The sequence below is a fragment of the Neopelma chrysocephalum genome, unplaced genomic scaffold (assembly GCF_003984885.1).
Source record: "Neopelma chrysocephalum unplaced genomic scaffold, ASM398488v2 Primary Assembly neopelma1_24, whole genome shotgun sequence".
NCBI classification, from domain to species: domain Eukaryota; kingdom Metazoa; phylum Chordata; class Aves; order Passeriformes; family Pipridae; genus Neopelma; species Neopelma chrysocephalum.
In genome coordinates, this window is record NW_020897693.1 from 6,932,276 (window position 1) to 6,957,522 (window position 25,247).

Here is a 25,247-nt window from a genome sequence, read left to right on the forward strand (position 1 = left end):
CATCAATTCAGCAAGAAACAAGATTGCTCTTCAGTCGACATTCAGAAGCACCAGCCTGACAATTAATACAGGCATGTGACACTGAGCAAGTAGGAAGAAGGCAAAGGGAAAATCTTTTCTTAAATCCAGCCATAAGCTAAGCAGAACTTAACAAGTTCACTACAAGGTTTAACTGCAGAAGGATAATTGGAAAATATATTACATCATATATGGAAATATATTATATATATAGAACGCCACCTCTGTGGCCACTTAACGAAACTCAAACAATTAGAGCATGGAACGCAGGCTGGATACCATAGAGCTGCTTCCTCTACATCTCTCATACCACACTTAAAAAAATTAAGGAAATTCTTTACTTAATACTCAATACATCAGTCATGGCAATCAAAAATATCTACGTGGATACAGTGCTGAACTGAAACTTAGAAGACTGTTTGATTTCCAGCTCTGATTAGCATAGAATTCCCTTCTTCATCTGTCTTGCCCTGACTACTAATGGGGATAATTATGCTGACCTCCTCTTTTAAAGCACTTGAAAATCTACAGTTAAAAATTTTCTTAAAAAAGTAATTCTAAATAATAGCAAACATGTCTCAAACTTCAGTTATCAACTCATCACATGAAAGCAAGGATCTGATTGTTCCTGGAATTAGTACACAAAATTCAATTTCTCCACTGACATTAGCTTTCTAGTACTTTCATCACTATTACAACAGCTGCATTTTATACTAAAATGCACTAAAATCCTGACTACCACTGACTGATATTTTGAAGATTTTCCAAGGTTTGAGCTACAAAAGGCCAGTATTTTTTTTGTCACTGAAAATTTCCATGTTAATAATTTTAGTCTTATTAAACAAAGATACTTTTGATCAGCTTCAGTTTAGATGCTATTCTGAATCTCCAGCTTGAATTGTTGCAACGGCTCCAATCTCAAAGAGGTTGTAGCACTTTGCAAATGTATTTTGCCGTTACATCCATCAGCCTCTCTCTCCTTACAGGGGCTGATCTATAAGGACACATTTTCATCATCACCACCTATGTCACTGGATTCTCTCCTTCTTTCCTCCATATCTATATGCTACTTTCCTCTTTTCAGCTGCACACAATGCCCTTAATCGCTCAGTATGTTTGATGTGCACGTTTTTCTTTCATCTTGTGCTACTAAAAATGAAAAAAGGTGAGAGGATTTGTTATAAAATTAAGCTACTTACCAACTACTGCCAGATTATGCTCTGAGCCACATGCAATCTGAAAAAGAAATACGTATGACTGAATGAGAACCTGCTCACTAGTAGGAAAACAGCCACAATTATGATAGGAAATTAAAAATTAACCTGAAACAAACAACTACACTTTGTAGGATGCAAAATCAAAGTTGAAGAGCTGTCACTTTTAAACGAAATTACATTTGTAACCTCACTTAGGGGCTCAGTGGCAGAGGTGTATGTTTGTTTTGTTAATAGAGGCATTTTCTTTTCCAAATGCAGTCACCACTGACATTTCAATCCTCTGAAGTAAGACTGGTCACAATTCTACAAAAACATCCCACCCTTGAAAACATTCACTGGATCCAACAAGAGGCATAGAGCAAAAGCAGATTAAGCCTTTGCAAGCTCAGAGCCATAGAGACAGATGGGATTCAAAAGGGCGATGAAGGTCTCAATTTCTCTTATCCACACTGTTTTTCCAGCTGATCCCTGGAGAACTGCTCGAAGTATACAGGCTCAGTGTGCTAAACCTGAAGTGATATGATCCCTTTGGCCATTTGACTAACATGGAGAAAAACTACCATAGAACTCAACTCTCCTATTAGGTCATTAATGATGGAAATCAGTTATTAACTTCTTTTCAAACCAAACTCATAGTCAATGTATTTGTCTTTCTTTGCAGCTGCTGTGAACATGTCTGATGTTTAAACTGCTTTAGCACATATCACGTAGTATCACTGAGTTTTTTTAAGTTTTTCACAGATTATTGTAACACAAGCACCAAGAGCAGCCCACTGTCCTACTGCGAGGGCTTGTCTTTCCCATTGAATTCTTTCTCAATCTCACTGCTGGCATAATTGTCTTATGCAATACAGACATCACTTTACACAAGGTTACTCTGCTGAGTGTCCTCAAGTTTTTAATTTAAATAAAAGCAACCCTTTCAAAATCCTGTATCCCGTTCACTGTCTTGCACCTACTTGCCCATTACACCTACTACTGAGCTGGAGAAAATTAATAGGCACATTCTCCTTGAAGTGTATTTACAATGGTAAAAAATAACACAGAAGTATATGCTCAATTATATTGAAAAATAGAAGTCCATATCATCAAAATTTTATATGATTTTGTGCATGCATAACTTTATAGTTTTTACGGCCAGAGAAACAGCTATAATCACCTCAATGGCTGCAGAACATAAAACCACAGAAGTTAATAAAACAGATCTTGTACTCAGCTTACTGTGCTTGAGTATTTATTGGAGAAGAAACACCCAAAGACTGACACACAGACTAGTTTGAGCACTTGTGTTACAAATGAACACCTCAATCACTACTGCTCACAACGCACCCGCATCACAAATGTGACATGGAAACATCTGGGCAATGCCATCCCCACAAAATACCGGCAGGGAAGACAAAAAAGACTCTTTAGGATAGGGGTGCTTAGCCAGTACAGTAAAGCATTTGGGAAAACAGGAAAAATAATTCAAGACACAAGACATATGGCCTCATCTTCAGAAAAATCAAGACAGAGCAGCAGGAAAAGCAACGTAATGCAAGAGCACTAGCAGGATTGCATCGTCTTTTATCCCACAATATTGCCAACAGGAGAAACTCTATATCCTGACTGTTAAATGCATAAATCATCAGCATATCCAAGAACACTGTCCCCACCACAAGACAGAGCCCTACACAGGAGCTAGGCTGGTTCCTAATGCCTATTCACTGGCTAATGCTCTCACCTGTACTTCTCAAGCTTAAAAGCTGATGCCATGGAAACAAGACCTACACATGGAAACACATGAAAAGCCTTTCTAGCAAAAAAACAAATTCTCATCTTCACCAAGTGCTGAAAACTGCATATACTGGAGCTGCCACTTATAAAATAAATAAATTTTATCTGAGGTGTGTATAATCCTATCTTGGCTACTTCCCTAGGAAATACACTAACACAGGCACAGATTCAAAAGCATCGGCACAAAAGAACTGCTCAGGCTGGTGACTGATGCTGCCAGGACCTGCTTCAGAAACACTACATTAAAAAAGAAAAAAGAAAGCCCCACACAAACAAGGTGTTATTTAGATTGTAAAATACATTCCCTGGTGAAGAAGCATTTTCTTCCTACATCTAATAGAGGCATTTACAGAGCCTGAAAGCCAGATAAAAGATCTGTTTGGTGATCTCAAACAGCTTTGCACGCTATTCATGCAGCTGTTGCTCTGCTGTTCAGAGCCACCCAGTAGCCAGCTATCAGGTTGTAAGGGAGTCAATCAATCCAGTCCAGGAATTCCTGTATCATACAGACTGGGCAGTGCTGGGGAGCTGCCCCCATGGTAGCCACTCATGGCCAACGCACTGTGCAAACACACTAGCTACAGTTCTGGGGCTGACGGGGTACAAGCTACTGCAAAACATCAGTGAGTAGTGCTGCCTCACCCCTTTTGGGTGGGTAAAAGCCACTTCAGTGGAAGTGCCAGCTTTGCTAAAAATGATTGAAGTCAAACAAAATCACAACTGCTGAAGGCAGTGGATTCACCTTCAATGGCCCAGAGGAAGGACATCACACGCCATGTACCAGCAGCAGTTCTATGCTCTAGAGAAGAATTTGCTAGATTGAGAGCACAAGGTTCACCACAACTCTGCCTTATCTCAGGGTTTCACCAACTGTCAACACAGACTGACTTTGGAGGAACCCCCAAATAAAAAAACACCCTTAGGGGACTCTAAAGTTAGCTTTCTGGAACACCTTATTCACCATCCACCCACAAGATTTCTGCTGGCCAGCACACCTGTGACTCCAGAGCTCAGGAGGGAACACACCACACCACAGAGGTAAAGCCAGGTTGCCACTGCTTAATGAACAGCACTGCCTTGCAGGTATTTCACAACATCTTTTTTACAATAAGCTTTAGAATGTGACACCCTCTTTTCCCCCCGTGACTCCCCACAGTAGGCAACAATCAGCTAAGAATGATGGATTTGCTGATACAAAGACAGGCCAGCCAGAGACCAGAATTGCTGAACAGATGTTTTATGCTTACATTAGATGTAATAAGCTCTGCAGCCAGTGCAGGTCCTCGGGAAAAGCCTGGTATTTACTGCAGCAACCATAATTTTCTGGCTACTTCTCTTTGGTCCCCACCCCCAAAGTGCTGCAGAGAAATTAAATTCCAACAGACATCTGCATGCTTCCAGCGGATAAGTACATTCAGGGATACTTATAAACACATAATAATGCTTTCTAATTGGGCAATAATTTTACATTATGTTTTCATTGAAAAAAAATTCACTAATCTTAAAGACAAATCAGAGAGACTGCTGCTGAGTGAAACATTCTGTGAGCTTAAGAAGCATGACCCTCTACACAGAAACAATTCATACTAAAGTTCTCAGTTTGGAGGGAAATCTCAGAAGAGTTGTGAAGAATACTGTGATCTCTATATAAACGATCTCAAAGCATTTGATAAACGTCTGTAAGGCTAGTAAAAAATGCTTAGGGACCATTTTACTCAGAACTTATTTACCTTATTATCTGTGCTCTTTCAACCACACATAAATTGTTTGTTTCTTTGCTTAAATTGTGTCCTCTCAAGCTGTTTTCTACCTAGCGATGGTCATGGTTCAGATCCATCCATCCACCCAGATTTAACACATGTGGTACAAGCAGCCAAGGGACCAGCATTTTATTAATCATAAATAGTATGATAAATAGCATAATCACAGACGTAAGCTGCATGGACGATGAGGAAAGACCTTAGCACAGCAACCACGAACTCTGGGCAAAACACCAACATCTTTCTGCAGCCTGCCTACATGCTTATGGCCCAGTCCAAACAAAAATTAATTGACTGAATGTAAAATCAGTGGGTTATTCAAAATAGGGAAAATATTTAACTTAAGAGTAAAACAATTTTCTATCTTAAAAACACTATATGAAGTAATAAAATAATAACGTTTAGTATATATTATATAACTGTTCCCATATATATGTGTGTGTGTGTATAAATATATAAAAGAAAATACATGTACTCGTATTAGGAAGAGAAGGTTATCTACTAAAGAAGATGTTTATCAGGGAAGAAGGTTCAGAGGAGAGATGAAGGTAAATACAGAGCACTTCTCTCTTCTATCTGGGATAGAGATCTTTCTGAAGAAGAGCTATCTATCCCTCGTTTTGCTTCCCCCCCAGTCCTTTCAAGTAAGACAGTATTGCTCTCACCTTTGGAGACAGCAAACAAACACATACAGGATAAAACTCATGTGGATATTTAGACATACAGTCTCCTATTGATTTCAAAAGGTAATTAAGAGACAAAAATACCCTTTGTCAGCCATCCCCTAAGGGACTTTGGAACACTATAACAAAACAAGTCTGACAAAATGTATAAACACCCAAGTTTCAAGTTAGTACCTTGACCACAAGGCTATTCTTTCTTTTCTTTCTGTACTCCCAGGGCTCCAACTGAGGATCTGTTGCGCAACCCATCAGGAAAGAGATGGGAGTCAGAACTGCAGGCAAAGTCAGTCCCACGCTGCAGCAGAGGGGAAGGGACAATATGGGGAAGGGGTGCAAGGAAGAGGCACAGGGAGCTGCACTCACAACAGGGATTGCAGAATCAAAAATCACAAGCATCCAAACATCAGGGTGCTTAGCTAGAATAACAAAAGGACCTCAGTGCCATTTATTTTTGTTTCATTGCCCTATGAGTGCACATTAATTCCCTTCAGTTGCAATTATTTCCCAAAACATGAAAGGCTACAGAGGCTTCCATCACCTCGTAGAGATAAGAGCACAATGTACAAAAACGATTTTTAAGGATGAATGAAGATAGGACATCTAAGTTGTATCCAGATTCTAGTCACTACCATTCCTAACTTTCTAATTGCACCAAAGCATAGCTCTTCTGGGGCAGGGGGCAAGGAAAGGGAAGGAAACTTTCAAAAGAGTGAGCACGTAAGTACTTTTATCCAGGACTTTAGCCACGGTATCTCAAATCTTTTAACAAATATCACTGTAAGGAAATTGCTAGGGCCAGAAGATGGCAAATTTTATTCATTCTGAGATCAGAGCCCTAATGGAAGGAGACGAGGTGACCCAGAGACTGCAGATCAAAACTTATATAAGATAGGGGAATCTTCTTTCCCAGAGCTGTTCTTTCATGCCCTTGATTAATGTATCGTAACAACAATTTGTACTGTTTGACACACTCAGTCTGACTACATTTGCAGAATTCTATTGATGTGAAAAAATAAAATAAAATAAAGTAAAAGGAATCTAATTAGCAAAGCTGTCCTGCTTCCAATGATCCTTTACTAGGAACTCTGTGTTCCTCTTCTGGATCATTTGACTCCTGATTGATAAGAAAGCAGCTTGCTAACCTATTCACATTCCTTGGCGAGCACAAGACTAAGTTTAGTTTAATGCAAAACATGTTCCTAGCTGTTGGCTGTAGCAGGTGAAAAGTAAGAGGGCAAGTGTCCTTATAGCTCATAAGACATTTTCCATTTTTCATCAATCTAATAACGTAATCTTTTACTTAAGGCAGATTTTTTTGATGTTGTGTGATTTGCTTTTTAGTTTGTATACAATTTTACTTTCCACTCCAACAAGAAAATTCACAACAGATTTTAAACTGAAGCCTGTCCACTAAATTCTGGAAAAAAACATTCCTTTTTTAGACACACCCAACCAAAAGCTAATGTGCCATGTAAGTGGACCTTAGCAAGCATGGAGGAAGAGAAGAAGCACTAAGACATTGCCAGGATGCAGTAAGCTCTCAAAGAAAGATTTTATAGCACTCTATAGCTTCCAGAGTTATGATCTATGCCCTCCCTGCCTGAAAGTAATTCCAAGCCTGCGTCACTTGCAGCACAAGGCACAAAATGCTTTTTCCCCATGCAGCATTTCCCTTGTTTCTCCACCCACAATTTCACAGTTCTATCTCCCATTACTCAATTTCCTGCCCTGCCAATTGGCCAACCCCAAGAGCTTGCCTTTACACTCTCCATGCCATAAGTGACGTATGTATATCTATATCTATGTAAGTCTCTGCACACATTCCTTCTCTATGACGCCAACCACACAATGCTATCTATCACACTGCTCTGCTATCCACTGACTCACTGAGCACCACACTTCCAGGAACAGCTTTTTGTGGCTAACAGGGTGAAGTTGCACTTCTGCGATTCAGTTGGTAAAGCTTGGGTCTCAAGTGCTTGCAGAAAATGGAAACAGTTATAAGGCCAAAGCAAAAAAAAAAACAACCCAAGCAAACAAAAACCCAAAACAAACAAAAAACACCAAACCAAACCACACAAAACTCCCTATAAACAACAACGCAGGAAAAAAACCAAACCACCAACCAACCACCAATTAAAAAACCAAACCAAAACAACAAAAAAAATGCAAACCTCACAAACAAACAAAAAACTCCAACCAGCCAAAACAAAACCACATGCCAAAAACAATTAATCTTTAGTATCAGGTAGGAAACACCACAACCTCAAAAGAGATCAGACATGGGAGATGAAAATAAAAGGAGGAAAGAAAAGCTAGTTGTTAAAGCAGTCAGCATTTTCATGGAAGGTTTACATCACAGTAACCCACATGCATCCACTAAATCTGCTTGAAGGCAAGTGTGGTGACATTGAAAAACTGGTCACACTGTGGTCACATTGAAAAAATGAAATATGTACTGTTTGCCTCAGACTGAGGATGGATGGATTGTCAACATGAAGTAAGACCTGTGTCCACCAACAAAAAACCCCCTCATCTTTAGATGACTCCAGGACAATACAAAAGTTGCTGAGATCTCAGTAAGAACACTCAGTGGTATTAGGTTTTAGTAGAATGACCAGAATATAGCCAAGACAAGAGTGATAAAAATCTTTACAAGTTAGCAAGGTCAGCTTGCTCTTCTTCATTGCCTGAAGATTTTCCAATTAGTTCTTGTATCCTTCTTCAGGCAGTTCTCTTACTTCCTTGGGGTTCAGAAAGCATTAGCATCTCTCATTCCAGGAAAATCAAGCTCTGCCACTTTTATATATCACTCAGCCTCACCTATCTGTACAAATTTTCCAGTTTTGTAATCAAGACCTCAGTCCCAAACCAATTTTTGTCTGTCCTTTCATCATTTTGAAAATGAACCGAGTCATGATCATTCAATTCCAGTTTCTTTCCTGTAACAAGATGTCCATTCAGTCTTTATTATGTTGTGAAAATTAAGACCAAGTATCCTTTCTGATTGATAAAGACATCATTCATCACAGCAGCCCTGACTGGTAATGTGTTCATACTCCTAAACCCATGACTGTGCGGCACAAATCCCACAAGGCCAAAATCCTCACTAACATCACAGATCTCTCTATCCACATCCAAATATGAACTAGCGGAATGTGGTCTTCAGCAGATGCACAGCTTTACTCAAGGGAACTTCTTCACTATTTCTCTCAAAATTATTTTGATTTAGACTGTTTCATGCACAATTCCCAGCTCCTTACAGTCCCAGTGCCTCTCTCTCCTAAGTTGAATGAGAGGCACTAAGATGAATACCTTACAATCTATTTAGGTTTGCTTTGGGGACTTCAGCTAGTTTGCTCTTTATCTGAGGCCACAAACACCATTTTGACAGAAGAAATTAAACAAACCAAGACCACAGAAACACAAAGTTTCAAAATCTCTTTATACAGTGATTTGACTGTACCATCAACACACACATCCTTATGATTATTCTGATGTTTTCAGGTCAAGAACTGTAGCTTGCAAAAAAACTCACTTGGTATCTGTCTTTTCTTTCTATGTTTTTGTACATGCAAACAGCAAAAAAGACAAAAGTTCACTATAGCATATAAATGTCATCATTACCTATCTGAATGTGCTAATTTCTAGTACTCTGAACTTAATGAAATGGTTCTGTTAAACAATGATTGCAGACAAACATTCTGTCTAAGTACACATTATCAATCATTTTATAGGCTTGGAATAAAATCATGACAGCAAGTATTATCTGGCAGCAAAACACTGAATTCCATTTAAACAACTACTTCCAAGCTCCTTTTGTGGACATATAACTGCTTTTTTAAGCTTTTCAACAGCATCTGGGCTTCAAATCTCTTTCCTTGTGGCAAAACAGACCATCACTTTTAATGCATTTGGAATCTTTTCTGGAATATTCAGTGAAGCTGGGGAGAATCAGAGAGCAATCAAATGTGCATATCATGGGAACTGAGCTCTCCCCAGGAACTCAGCTCTCCCCTAACTGTGCTGTTACTGCAAGCGATGTCACTACAGTTCCACTCCATAACAAACATACTGCAGTGAACTCAGGATACAGAGCCTGCAAGATTACACAATAGCACAAAGCCTTGCTTTTTTTTTTTTTTTTAACTCAAAAGAAAAATAGCACTTCTTGTAAAATTCATACCCTCAAACAACTGACTGTCGGGGTATTCTAACTGCATGCTGTGAAGAGGCAGACAGTGTCCCTAGAAGACCCTCTTAGAGGAGATAAGTGCTGGCAGTGTGACTGTGGCTGAGGCCACCCTACCTCAGGACAACAGCCACCACTTCATTAGCCCTGTCCAGCCGTGCTGCCCAGGGGGAACTGGTCCCATCGATGTCATGTCTGATGTTGCTGACTCACCATAACCCTTCTTTTTCAACCATGGGTGGGTTTTTTGAACCTCCTTATAGTATTTTCTTCTTCTACATGGTTTTCACCCACACTATCCTTCATTAAAAATTGCATCCCAAACACCTGACAGTATTATCGAAAGAATAGCGCCATTGATGTCATTATGGAATCCTTCTCTTATTTTACAGTGCAGAGGCTTTTTTGCTTCTGCAATAAAGCAATAAATCCAAATTTATGATAGAATTTAAAACATCTCAGTTCTTCAACTCTCAACACTGGGATGGGGGAAGACTAATTTTCAGAGAAATTACTAAATGTTCAAGAAAGCTCTCGTGCACTGCTCATTTCTCTGCTAGCCCTGCTGACCTTAGTGCATACTGCTGCTTGCATAAACACCCAGTACATATATACAGTGACAGTGAAAAAAACCTATTTAATTTCCAAAACATTTTATGTTATTCGAAAGGAATAAGCAGGTTATTCAAAGTACAGAACCACTACTGTGTAATATCTTTAGAAGTGTCCCTCATTGGACCCAATGCCACTGGGAAATATTAAGATTGAATGCAAGAATGCAAATCTTTGCCTGATTTCCAGCACGACCTCTCCCTCCCCCACATATATGCATGTAAAAATAAAAATGTTATCAACTTAACTCGTAGTCAAAAAAACCCACTAGCACATTAAGAACTTCTCCTAAAATATGACGAAATAAACAACAGAGGAAAACAAAAATATTTTTCATACACCAACTACCTCAACTTGAGGACAGAATTTTCTTGGTTCATTTACTTTCCAGAAGAGCTGCAGGCATGCAGTTTCCATAGTCTTGTACAAAAACATAAAGCCATGAATTTTGCTGACTGTCTGCTCCTTTACCTCTCCAAATAAATGGTGTTTATGCCTTTAGGGTATCATGTAACTCTGCTCTTCAGTGTTGGATTCTCTGTTTCTGTAGCACTTACTAACAGCACAGCTCCCTACAGCAAGCTTGCTGGAAATAAATAAAATGTGAACTTGCTAAGAGTCCAATGCAAAAATGAATAGAAAAGCTCTTCTGAATAAATAGGGATACCATTTGCAAGGACTCAAACAGAGACTGAGCCTTAATGCTAGACACAAAGGAAGAATTAGGGGGGAAAAAAGTGTCTGAAGTGACTCTACACAGCTGATAAAAAGGCATTTTTATTAAACAGCCAAATTATAGAATCATAGAATCATTTAGTTTGGAAAAGATGTTTGAGAACATTGAGTCCAACCATTAATCCAGCATTGCCAAGTCCACCACTAAAACATGTCCCTAAGTGCCACATCTGCACAGCTTTTAAATACATCCAAGAATGGCAACTCAACCACTTCCATGGGCAGCCTGTTCCAATGCTTGACAACCCCTTCGGTGAAGAATTTCTTCCTAATATCCAATCCAAAACCCCCCGATGCAACTTGAGGCCATTTCTTCTCATCCTTTCACTTGAGACATGGCAGAAGAGACCAACCCACACCTCACTACAACCCCCCTTCAGGTAGTTGTAGAGAGTAAAAAGGTCCCCCCTGAGCCTCCTTTTCTCCAGGCTAAACAAGCCCAGCTCTCTCGGCCGCTCCTCACTGGACTTATTCTCCAGTCCTTTCACAGCTTCGTTGCCCTTCTCTGAACTCGCTCCAGAGAATGCCTTCAATGTCTTTTTTGTAGTGAGGGGCCCAAAACTAACACAGGATTCAAGGTGCAGCCTCACCAGTGCCAAGTACAGATCACTGCCCTACTCCTGCTGGCCACAAGATTGCTGATACAGGTCAAGATATCATTGGCCTTGGCCATATGGGCACACTGCTGACTCATGTTCAGCCAGCTGGTTATCAGCAACCCCAAGTCCTTTTCCACCAGGCAGCTTTCCATCCACTCTTACCCAAGCCTGTACTCTTGCATGGGGTTGTTGTGACCCAAGGGCACCAACTGAGCCTTGTTGAACCTCATCCAATTGGCCCAGGGCCATCGATCGAGCCTGTCCAGGTACCTCTGTGGAGCCTTCCTGGCCTCCAGCTGATCAACACTCCCACCCAACTTGTTGTTGTCTGCAAATTGACCTCAATCCCCTTATCCAGGTCATTGATAAAGACACTGAACAGGACTGACTCCAGTACTGAGCCCTGGGGAACACCACTTGGGACTGGTCACCAGCTGGATTTAACTCCATTTCCTGCCAATCTCTGGGCCCAACCATCCAGATAGTTTTTTACCCAACAAAGAGCACACCTGTCCAAGTCACAGTCTGCCAGCTGCTCCAGGAGAACACTGTGAGAAACTGTGTCAAAGGCTTTACTAGTCTAGGTAGACAACATGCACAGCCTTTCCCTCATCCCCAAAGCAGATCACTTTTTCATAGAAGGGGATCAGGCAGGTGAAGCAGGACCAGCCTTTTATTAACCCATTCCTGATCCCCTGGTTGTCCTGTACATGCCATGTGATGGCACTCAGAATGATCTGTTCCATGACTTTCCTGGTCACTGAGGTCAGGCTGACAGGCCTGTAGTTAACTGGATCCTCCTTCCAACCACTCTTGTAGCTCAACATCACATCTGCCAACCTCCAGTCAACTGGGGCCTCCCCGGTGAGCCAGGACTGATGACAAATGATGGAAAGTGGGTCAATGAGCACTTCCATGAGCTTCCTCAGTACCCTTGATTGGATCCCACACAGCCCCATAGACCTGCGTGTGTCTAAGTGGTGTAGCAAGTCACTGACCATTTCCCCTTGGATTATGGGAGTTTCATTCTGCTCCCTGTCTTCCAGCTCAGGGGACCGGTACTCAGAGAACAGCTGGTCTTACTATTAAAGATTGTGTCAATGAAGGCATTATGTAGCTCAGCCTTTTCCTCATCCTTTGTCACTATGTTTCTCCCCACATCCAAAAAAGGATGGAGATTCTCCTTAGCCCTCCTTTTGTTGCTAATGTATTTACAGAAAGATTTTTTTATTGCCTTTCATGGCACTGGCCAGGTTCTAGTTGGGCTTTGGCCCTTCTATTTTTCTCCCTGTATAACCTCACGACATCCCTGTAGTCCTCCTGAGATGCCTGCCCCTTCTTCCAAAGGTGATAAACTCACCTTTTTTTCCTGAATTCCAGCCAAAGCTCTCTGTTCAGCCAGGCTGAGCTTCTTTCACCAGCTCGTCTTTCAGCACAGAGGGACAGCCTGCTCCTGCACCTTTAGGATTTCTTTATTGAACAGTGTCCAGCCTTCCTGATTCCTCTGCCCTTCAGGACTGCCTCTCAAGGGACAATGTCAACCAGGCTCCTAAACAGGCAAATGTCTGCCCTCTGGAAGATCAGAAATAGCAGTTCTGTTGTCCCCCCTCCTTACTTCTCTTACTTCATTTCCTATAAAGAAAACAGGATGGATAGCAAAGGTTCTGCAACTCATTTAGAGTTCTTGAATCAAAACTCCAGAAGAAGCTAATAAAAATTGATAAATGGGCAAGACTGAGACAGACAAAATTTACCCTGGTCAGGTACAGCATAATAAATCTTTCTGGATACCAAAAAGAATCATTTACTGTTCACACATACAGACAGATTCTAAATTAGTCAGAAACTCTCAGGGGAACTATCTAGCATCACTGTGGATGACCCACCAGAAATATCCATTCAACACATAACAGCAACCCCAAAAGCAAGAAATTAGACTAGTTTAGTCCTAAAGTAGACAAATGGTCCAGATAACTTTTTTTCATACCAGTGGTTTCACTAAAAGCACATATATTTCATAAGGACTTCGATTTACGGTGATATTTCTAGGACCTTTCATAGTCAGTTTGTAATTTCTAATGGCTTTTTCATTTTTTTAGTTGTTGTTATTGTAATTATGTACTTATATAATTTCCTGATCAGAATGCCATAAACTGTCTAGGCAATTGGCCAACAAAAAATTCAAGTATATTACAGCTGCATTTGACATTGACACATTTATCAAACTTTTATCTCATAAAAAACAGGTATCACGTTAGTCTGACAAGATATATTTTCCATAGTCACATACTCACTGCAAGCAACTATATCATCATCCTTTAAACCTTTATTGATCAAAATTCATGTCAGCCACACCATTATTTGGCTAAGGCAAATACCAGGCTGACAGGCCTAAAATTATTTGAGTCATTTTGTCCAGTCCTTTAAAATACTGGCAGGGCATTGTCTTTCAACCAGTCTTCTGAAACTTACTGGGCATTCTGGAAAAAAATTATCAATATCAACAACCTATACAGCACTTGGGCCATCTCTCCTAAAACTCTGAAAAGGCATCAGTCTTGATTTTTAAAATTCTATCTCTAGACACTGCAAAAATGCTGGTATGGAGAAGGGAATTTCATCACTTTATGATGAGATTTCTGCTTTTTCCCCCAAATTCAAAATAGAAAATATTACTAACATAAAATTTGCCTTGCCAGGGTTGGATGTTTTGATAATAGACATATTTAAGAAGTTTTAGTATTGACAGTACATAATCTCCTCTATTTGTTTGAGAGCAAACTCACATACAGTATCACAGCTCTTTTCCTATCCCTATTAGATGAAGCTGGTCATTCTGTGTTGTGGTGGCTCACAGCAGGCTGCACCCAGTGCCTTATATTATGTTTTGTTTCAGGGGAGCAGAGAGGATTTCCCATCTGTTGGATACCCCCTAAGACCTCTTATTTCCAACCTGTTAATGACTGATAAACAGGTTTTTAACATAAAATGCCCCTTTCAATCCTATGAGTCTATTTGATTCTTCCTAAACAAAGCTTAATAATGGACATTGATATTGCAATCAAAACTTTTTCCATCAGGTTTCATTCTGAAATATTTTGTTGCATCATGACTTAAAGGAAAGCATTTAATTCTTTGATATAGACCACAAGGGAGTTGGCTAACCTTGGTGAGGAAGGCAGAGATATTGTCGGTGACTTCCTGCATTAATTCATCTATCTTCCTGCTGCTCAGAAAGATTACAACATTCCCACATGCAAGGAAGTCAGGCTCCCATCCTCCTACTGTTAAAGCATATTTTTCTTTTTGCTCTCACAGGGTGGCTCTGTAACAGCACACAGGAATCATCAAGACAGACAAGACAATTTTTCAAAAATAACATTTTATGAGTAGTACCATATATTCATTGCAAAAAGGAATCAATACTTTAAAATAACTCCTGGAAACGGGAACACATTCTTAAATACATCTAGGGAGTCACTGTGAAATATACCGATCAGAAATCCCTTCACAGTTCCTTTAAATTTATAAAATATTAGTTAAATAATACATGGTTTTAAAATTCCAGTTTCATCTGATAAACAGTCTATGCCACTAGACAGAATGCAAAATATAGAAATTCTGAAGAATGGAGTTTTAACATCTTTTATTAAAGTAGCAGCATTTTTGCAACAGATGAAAAGTACCACAGGTTATATCAAAGTCAGCAGCCCACCAGACTTCACCGCTAATTACAAAACATACCCATCTCCTGTGCATTTGTAATTCAACATGGCATCCCTCTTTAGCCAAGTCAAGAGGCAGCACTTCTCCCTAATTCAGAACCTTCCAGACATCTGGTGACCTCATTTAACCTATAGCAAAACATGCAGCCCCATGCACCTGCTGTGAAGGAGGTGAACTGTAGGTTCTCATTCCTATACACAATGCTTATACGTTGGCAAATACCAACTCCAGTGCTGGAGTCTGCCGGTAGCCAAAGTTTTTGCCATTCTGACTTGAAGCACTCTCTGGCTCTCTGCCAAGTCCGCTGATGTACATGGGTTTTAACATTTACTCCTCTGACCAGCCTCTCCAGTATCCACTCTAAATAAAAGCTACATCCTCTTAATGGAGGTGGCATCTGCACAGCACGGCTGCTATTACAATTGCAAATAACAATGGGAGTTGAAGCACGTCATTTCCAATTACTCTAAACTCATTTAACCACTGCAGACAGAAAAAAAAAGACCAGTATCTGATTTTCCAACTATTTCAATATATTGGATTATCAGCTTCTGTAGCAGATTTCACCTCAAAAATATCTGAAGTGTTCCAAAGAACAAAGTAGCACTTCCTTCCTAACTACTCGGCCAAAAAAAGCCTGGACTGGCAGTTTTAAGCAACTTGCCTTTTCAACGTAGTGCTGAAACACTGCATATTTACTGGACAGGAAAGAGCTTGGTGAGGCATGATACCTTTAGAACCACACAACCTGAAAAATATTTGGATTCATTAGCTCACTCTTATTTTGAATGTTCTATTATCCAAGAAAAGATTTTTGACCTGTGAGGAGATTCCTGTTATAGTTTTGAATCACTACACCTTTGTCATATTTACACAAGGCATCCAACCATTCTTATTACAAAATGCCTGAAAAACTTTTTTGTTGTTGTTTTTTAAGAGCTTCTGTCTCTCCAGTTGCTCAAAGAGTGTTTTGCAGTACTGCTAGAGATGGACGTAATACATTGCTGAGCTCAGAGAATCAAAATATTCTGTAATTCAACCATTGAGCATCATTTGACACACATTGGACAATTCTGGCCATTCATTCATTGCTGAATTCTTCACATCACTTGTGTGAGATGAAGCAAAGCATCTGCAAATGTCATACAGACTTCTTTTTCTGGACTACTTTTCCTTTTCTTATTCATTCTCTCCTTTCACCACTGCAGTCTCCTACTTTCTCCTCTTTCTGTGCGCACATATAGCCATTCTCACAAAAAGGGCATCCTACATTCCTTGGTAAGCATTGCTACCCACAAGTAAAAGAAATACTGAGCTAAGCTATTGGGGGAAAAGAGCTAATAAATGAGCAAATGGTGCGTGTATGTGTTTGAGATCACTTGTAAGTGAAAACAAGGCAGTAAAATATTCTGCAGATTTTCCTGGTTGAGTTCACTCTGTAGTCTGCAAGGGTAAAACAATCTTCTAAAACTGAAAGGGAAATGGTCTGAAAGTGAAGGGGAGTGCAAAGTGTCTCTTTTCCCCTCCTGCCTTGGAAAATTATCAGACTTTTTAAAATTACACATATATTGTTAGCCCATTTTTTCTTTCCTTACCCCTCAACTCCTCATTGAAGAGCAACCAATCTAGTATGCAAGAGAAAAAAGACTACTACTGCTAATGTACCCATAAATATGTACAACATATTTAGCATATCCTTAAATTTATCATTATTACGAACATATATAAGGCCATACTTAGAAGGTAAGTTTCTATTTTGGACTTTTCTGAGAACAGAAGGCACTGCTAATTTTAAAACAAACAGAAATAAGAACAAGCTCAAAACTATGTTGCACCTTTAAAAAGAATAAATTCAGTATAAGACTATGATCTATATAGTGCAAAAATTTTGCTTCTTAAAATAATTTTTAAAGGAACGATTTTTCACATGCTTTCTTACACAGACTCCCTCTTGCCTAAAAGGGAGGTAAGAAACATCAAAAGCTAAATTGTTCGTGAGACTGTCTGAAGTAAAAGGTTCTTTCAGGTCAGCATGAAGGGTAATAACATTCACCTCAGCCTCAGCAATTAAGAAAATTGTTTCCACCCCTACAGGCATCAGTCTCTTGAAAACTGAAGGAACAATGTATTCAACACAAACATGAATGAAATGTTGACCAGACAGAAAAAGAGACTAAAAATATACTTGGATAACGAGAGACTCTTTTGGAGGGGGGAAAAAAAATGAGTAGCTAGGCAATGCATTAAAATTATTTCCCTGGCTTCCATTCAGATGCTGTCCAAGCACAGCTTCATTGTTTGGCATGTCGCTTACATCTCCTCACGTCACCTTCATTCTCTCACTCAGATAACCTACAGATAAAAATATACGGAGCCCTATTCTAGGATTCAGCAATTTTAACCCAAGAGCCAGCAGCAAAAACTGGGGCTCTGTTGATTCATAAAGAATTTTCAAAGCCCTTGTGAACCACAGAGCATAGGGAGGGTGAAAGCTTACATCAAACTGAGGCATAGCACTCTTTCAGGTTCACTTACAAAGCAGGACGTGCTCGTTATCCATGGTGAGAGGGGCTTGCCAGCCTACTGCGTCTGCATGTTCCCACAGGAAGACAGTGCAAGTGAGGAAAGGGAATGCTGAATCTGAAATTCATTTCATCAGCCTAATACATTTTAGATTAATTACAGAAAATTATTTCCCACTTCATTTCCACATCAACGGCTTTTTTTGCTTCTCAAGCCTCTTCAATGCACAATATTGGTCCCCTTCAGTCATCTGCCACTAAAACAGAGCCAGCACAGAATAGGACTGCACAGACACCTAACTGTTCTGCAGAATATATATGAGGTAAGGAAAAAAGAATTATCCAGGTGAAACTGCAGAAGGTGATTCTGGTTGATGGACATCCCCCCCCCAGCACCCTCTCAAAGTAGCAGAAACTGCACCATCAAGCAGATGGGGATATCATCATCATCATTATCATTACTATTATTTTGCTTTAAGAAAATGCAGACATTTTATGATTACAAATCAGGAATAGCCAGCTCACTGCCCAGAGAGCATGAATTAGGGCTCCTGCTGATAAGAATTTTGTCTTTTCAGCCCACCTTCCTGGCATCCCTTGTGTGCTCCTTTTCACTCCTCCACTGTGCAGCACACATCTTCTCCAGTCTTCTTCCACTGCTCATCACTGCCGCCTCCCTGCCACAGACAAAAGGCTCCTCTCCCTCTGCAGAGCAAGAAACGGGACATACCCTGCCCTACTGCTATGTTGCTGCCAGCCTCTGCAAATCATCCTGGATTATCACTGTGGAGCAACACAGAGACTGAGTTGCTACAAGACATCAGCGGCCCTTCCATTTTCAGCATGGTTCTGTCTTATTAGGCAATATTCCTAAACTAGTAGTGAACTAAAAGGAAAATAGAAATGATGAGTTTGATAAGGGAGGCCTTATCAGCCTTTGCTGCCGTCAAACCTACCAGATATGGGGGAAGGGAGGCACTTTCAAAGGCAATGCTTTTCCACACTGCAGTATCTCAGAGCCAGACTCCGCTGAGCACACACAGCACACACAATAGACACAGTTGCCCTGGAAACAGCATCACAGGGAGATTTTTCAGAAAAGCTTCTCGCTTTTTACCAAGGTTACTTTCAGATTACCACTTAGCACAGAGATCTGTATGGATCAGACAACATCTTGCATCTGTCTTGAACATGCCTTGAACAGGGAAAGATGCGATGGCCACACCACAGGGAAGAACAAGGCACTCCACAAGTAAAGCAGTGAACTGGGCTCTTAAACCACCCAGCACACCATCTGACAACAACAGCTTGCAAGCTAATATATTGTCACCTCACGACAGACTAAAAGTGTGATCAGTTGTAATGGAATATGCTTTAATCTTTTGTTTGTTTTCTTAAAAATTACTCATTCTAAATAAAGATCTGTGGCACGTTTCTGCAACAAGAGACTTATGTTTCTAATACTGATCACCACCTCAAAAAATATTCCCAGGAAGAATTAAAAAAATAAAACCAGAGAACATCTAAGCTGCTCGTTTTCACACATACTTTTATCCTTCCACTAATGCTGTTAAAAGGTAGTGAAAGTATATGGTGCAGCATGTCTTGAGAAAAAACTGGTCACCAAAAAGACCACTTGAGTAATTTGCAAGCCTAAGCTCACTAGTGAATTATTTACCTTGTTTCATTTGGTCCCCCTCGTTTTTCAGATAAACAAAAACATATCAGTCTTTTCCCCCTGAGATGCAAGAATTTTTTTCTCACACAAACATTTAAGCTGTGATCAACTGTCACTCCCAAAAAATAAAAAATAAGGACTTGTTTAAAACATAAAACAAACACCACTTGAGAAAACACTTCCTCAGCAGTTCTTTCAGCTTAAAGGAGGAACAAGTTTTAAACTTTGGCATTTCCAAGTTTTTGGCATGCAATCTCTTGACTGGAAAGCTGCAAAAGTAACCTCCACACACAATCAAACTTCACAACAGAACTCTTTTGCAACTTGCTTACAGGACACAAACATTCAACAAGGCTCCAAGTTGGCAAAGAATCAAAACTAATCAAATTAAATAGGACTGTTCCTAAATTTATGTCTTGCTCTCTTTAAAGATAACAGTGTGTTCTTGAAATACATCTTTATGACAAACAATAGATAATTTCAGCATCAATTGTGTATATATAGTTCCAACCAAATGGCTCTCACTCCATACCACAGTGTTTCATTAGAAAAGTCGCTTCAGGCTCCACTAGAAGACAGGCAGTTCAGAAACTGTCTGCTACCGAGAGCTGCAGAGCCTCAATTATATATCCAAGTCTTGACAGTTTGGGGGAAAGAATCACGTTAGCTCTGATGAGTTGTAGAAAACCTTCAGATTTCCTTGCCCTCTGATAATAAAGGATATTGCACAGCTTTACCTCCGGAAGAACAGGCAAGAATAAGACAAAAGAAGCTACTGCAACAATATAAACAAGCTGAGGAGTCCACCATATGAAGCCGACTGGGTACCTATATTGGGTTTCTGTGGTCAGGTTTTGGAACTGGGGGGCTGCAGGGGTGGCTTCTGTGAGAAGATGCTAGAAGCTTTCCACATGTCCACTAGAGTCGATGCCAGTTGGCTCCAGGATGAACCCACTGCTGGCCAAAGCCGAGCTAAGCAGGAATGTAGTAACGCCTCTGTGGTAACATATTTAAGAAGGAACAAAAAAATTTATTGTGCAGATGAAAACTGCAGCCAGGGAAGAGCGGAGTGAGAACATGAGAACAACTCTGCAGACACCAAGAACAGTGGAGAAGGAGGGGGAGGAGGTGCTCCAGAGATGTAGCTTTCTGCTTTTCCTGCTGTCCTTCAAAGTGGGTTCTGCAAGGGATACCCAGCCCTCAGAGGTGCGTAACAAAACTTGTTCAAGACTCTCCTGGGGTAAATCAGACAGATGTCCACACACTGTAAAGATCATTTCTCACTTCAGACCAGCTTTCTTGGGATGCTACAAATAAAAAGGAGCAAAGCATCATGCAAAAGGGAAGGATGATGTAAAAAAAAATTCCTGGGACTGCAATTCTAAAGAACCAAGCCCTAGTTCCTCTAGTCCCAGATGAGCCAGTGCCCAGTATTAGCTTAGCAAGCCAAGTGAGCTGATGTCTCCACACCGTGTCTGCAGAATGCCAGCAGCACTGCTTAGGCATTTCCATCCAAGGCACTTGGACAATGTCACTACAATCACCTATACAGATTAGGAGCAATTAATTCCTAAACATGCAAAGAAGCAAAAATTTTTTTATGTCTTCAGCTATAAGACAGAGGTGATATCTATACCTTATCACCTCTATCTATCTAAGTCTAATGAAGACTCCTTCATTACCCTTTAAGAATACAGTGCTCATTTTCAAAACTGCCAATGGATTTGATCAAGGCCTTAAAATTCACTTGCAGTTCCAAGTCTACATCAAGGGCAGAACCTTCCACAACCCTTTTTCCAAAGTGTCTTCTCATAATCACCACCTTCCCCCACCCCACAAGCTACTCCCAACTCAAAATGTTCCAGCAGGAAAAGACAATACCAACCAAGCCCAACCCACAAGCTGTCGAACGAATTTGAAACGAGCTATTTGCAATATCAAAAACTGAAACATGGTTATTAATAGCCCTTTGTTAAAACTATTATGTTTCCACTTCTCTGCTCATCTGATAGTTTTTGTGCACCATCAAAAATGAGCCCAGTATGAAATCAAATACAAAGCTTCAGGATAGCAAAAAGTACCAGAGGAAATTGCTGTTAAGGAAGCAGAACACAACTAAGTACTAAGCTTGGTTTGTTTCTGTTGCAGTTTTTAAAATCACAGGCACTGCATTTTGAATCACTATGGAAAATAAAACCTACCCCTTTCAGTGGAAGACATCTTCAATGAATAAAACTGGAGGGAGACAAAAACTATGTAGGCAGAAGCTAACTCTTAGCAGGGCTGGGAGAAGGGGAAGAAGGTAGCCTTTTGTTATGTATGGCTGGGAGCATGGGAAAAAGATAAGTGAAATTGGTGGGAGAGGTCAAAAAAATCACATCATCTCTTATCATTAATACATCTGCAGAAGAAGCTCCATTTAAAAAGAAGACTGTTGTGACTTCCAATTAGAAGAAGAGGAATAGTCTTACCTTATTTCAAATACAGTAGAATATTAACAGTAAATGCAAAATCATGGAACCAGGAATTTGCATATAAGGTTATCTACTGCATTTAAACCTGGGTATATTAGAAATTCTTTTCTTCTGAGAGAAAAGAACAAGAAGATTGATTCCCCTTCTCCTCACTGAACTTCTCACCAAGGTTTAGGACTGTCTGGAAGTCTTTTGCCTCTAACTTAAATAAGACAGTGTTCCTCATCACTCACACATCCTAAAAGCAAAATACAAGGAAGAGAAATGTTAGCTTATAACAGAAGTCTGCCACTCCTACTCACATATTTATAGCACCAGAGTTGAGTGTTGTAGAATTTAAAGTAACGATAAGGATATTAAGGACTCTGAAGACAAGTAATCATAAGCGGTAGCATAAGAGGCACAAGAAAAATGTAGTCTAACAGTGCAACTATCCCACTGTGAAAGCCATCTACACATTAATAAGTACATCAAGTACTGATGATACAGCTTAATACAGCAGTTTTGAAAAGCTCCCATCCGAAACCAGAGGAGAAAGAGTTGTACATTAGTTATGGGAAAAATTCCAAGCCCATATGGCCTGAAATTAGGAATTACATTTGAATTTGTAATTGGCCATACAACATTCCAAAAAGACTATTTTAGTTGCAAGGTCAGAAACACCAAATATAGAACTCCTGAAGCACTGGGAACACCATCATCTCCACCAGTAACTAAAGCTACATTATTTTAAGATATTCTTGGCCAACACAATGTTATGGTAAATGTTCTTACAACAAGTTTCTGCTGAGAGCAAGGATTTGCATCTCTGAATTCAAACTTGGAAAAGCTTCTTGAGGAAATTTTTGGTTTTAATATGAATTTTTCAAGTTTTTGATTGATAGTCTTCAAAGACAACAGCCAGAAAAATGGTATTTATTTCTTAAGAGATATAAAAATAAGTAAATTTTGTGAAACGCCCCATCTTTTACTACAAGAACGGCAAGGGAAAAAAAATTGCATAATCCAGCTTGGAAGCACAATTGAAAACTAAAAGCCAATTGCAAACTCAGAAATTAAGCAGAGAAATTTCCAAAATCAGACATTAGAGGTACTATTTTATTTTTTCCCTAAGATTAAATGAATCTGAAAACTTAGTTCCATAAGCAAGTTCAAGAAATCATTCTGAAAGAATATTGAGAGTACTTCTCTCAGCCATTAGAAGGGTGTATCCACACATTCATTCTTACATTCACACGTGCACTACCCGATCTGTGCCACACCAACCCCAGACCACAGATCTCATAGGCCAGACTTTTCTCAAGTGCTGATAGCAGGGCCTTGGAAGACCCTGATGCAGTGACAGGCATGTCATGCAGCTTTAACTTCAGCTCAGGAAGTACAGCCTTGCTGCAGGTTGCCAAAAGGAAAGCCAGAGAACAGGTCAGCCTCTCTCCTTACAGGAACCGCTGAATAGGATGAACACACTGTTCACCTCCATGGCAAGCCAGAAGAGCCTCATTTGAAAAAAAAAAAAAAAAAAGGAAAAAGAAAAAAGTGACAAAAATCTTTGCACTTCCTCAAAAGATACAGAGTTCTGAAGAACCTCTCTATAGGTCTGCCTGTAGTATTGTCAAAGGATTTAGTCATTCCAGAAGGAGAGCCAAAGATTTTATAATTTTTTAAAATGAGATCTGATTAAAATTTAACACAGTTAAATAACATATCTAGGAGCTTAAATACTCTACTTCTAAAAATGATGGCAAGTGGAAATTGCAAGACAAGCAGGATCTTTAAAAATCAGCTGCTTTAGATGTCTAAAACAGCAGAGTATGATCTAAGCCAGAGCTTTAAAACTTTGGGCTACACCTGCTTATTCCTATGCAGACTGTCACAATGCAGTACAGAAGTGTGATGGGGTTTGGGTGCCTTTTCATTATAACAGTCTTATTTTGAAACAAAACTTCTGTTCAAAAGGGTTTGACCCAAAAGAGTTACACCACAGAGTGCTGTGCAGCCCTTTAGAAGGATCTCAACAGGCTGGAGAGATGGGCACAGTAGAACTGGCTGAAACTCAACAAAGGCAAATGCAAGGTCCTGCACCTGAGAAGGAATAACCCCAGGCATCAGTAAAGGCTGGGGACTGACCTGGTGGAAAGCAGCTCTGTGGACAAGGACCTGGGGGTCCCGTTGGACAACAAGCTGCCCATGAGCCAGCAGTGTGACCTTGTGGCCAAGAAGGTCAAGGGTACCCTGGGGTGCATTAGGAAAAGCATTGCCAGCAGGTCAAGGGAGGTGATCCTGCGCCTCTGCTCAGTCCTGGTGAGGCCTCACCTGTACTGCTGTGTTCAGTTCTGGGCTCCTCAGTACAAGAGAAACATGGAGCTCCTGGAGCGAGTCCAAAAGCTGAAAGGCTATGGAGATGATGAGGGGACTGGAGCACCTCACTTGCAAGAAAAGGCTGAGGGACCTGGGCCTGTCTAGCTTCAGGAAGAGATGACTGAGAGGGAACCTCATCAATATATATAAATATCTGAAGGGAGAGTGCCAGGAGGATGGAGCCACGCTCTTCCTGATGGTGCCAAGCAATAGGACAAGGGGCAACAGGCAGAAACTGTTCTACACAGGAACTTCCACCTGAACATGATGAAGAACTTCTTTACTGTGCAGGTAACTGAATGCTGGAACAGGCTGTGCAGAGAGATTGTGGAGTCTCCTTCTCTAGAGGTATTCAAAAGCTGTTTGAACTCAATCCTGACTAATGTGCTCTAGGAGACCCTGCTTGAGCAGGGAGGTTGGACTAGATCTCTGGTGATTCTTTCCAACCTTAACCATGCTGTGATTCTGCTCAGGAGAAACTCTACTTAAGAACTGCAGGCCTAAAACAAGGCAGTACAAGCAGTCCAAGTGCAGAGAGTGAGCGAAGACCACACAGTTTTACCTTCTCCTTTGGTTATCACATTAACTGCATATTCAAAATTAAAAACGAAACAAAAGAGGAACTAGGAAGAAAAGCCTTGATAGCTTAGCAACACTTGGTATTTAGACATAAATAGCACATAAGGCACTATGTGATCTTGTCCACAGCCTGTGGTACACACTGTAAATTGTCTTTTAGAAGCTGAAGTAATTTCCCTTTGCAGTGAAAGTCAGGGAATGCTGTCATTGCTACTGTTAGCATGCATTTGGGTACCCCTCTGTGCTTATGTTCACTGTTTCAAGGCTTGTGAGCTGGAACAGCTTACAGCACTATATAAATGCAGAATTGGATAGGTT

At 40.3% G+C, this 25,247-nt stretch overlaps 1 protein-coding gene across 8 annotated transcripts in view; it reads right to left on the bottom strand.

The window, feature by feature from the left end:
- SERGEF (secretion regulating guanine nucleotide exchange factor) overlaps positions 1-25,247 on the bottom strand; it is a 148,419-nt gene that overhangs the window by 62,583 nt on the left and 60,589 nt on the right. For 6 of the 8 annotated variants that reach the window (XR_003537080.1, XM_027701471.1, XM_027701462.1 and 3 more), the window contains one exon: positions 1,218-1,254. The exons of 1 other annotated variant lie outside the window; for it this stretch is intronic. Coding sequence is in view for 6 of the 7 variants with exons in the window: in XM_027701471.1 (XP_027557272.1) it covers positions 1,218-1,254 (37 nt within the window). In the remaining variant the exon portion in view is untranslated. Of the gene's footprint in view, positions 1-1,217; positions 1,255-22,189; positions 22,231-25,247 lie in introns of those variants that run through there. One more of the 8 variants, XM_027701516.1, reaches the window with a different exon arrangement.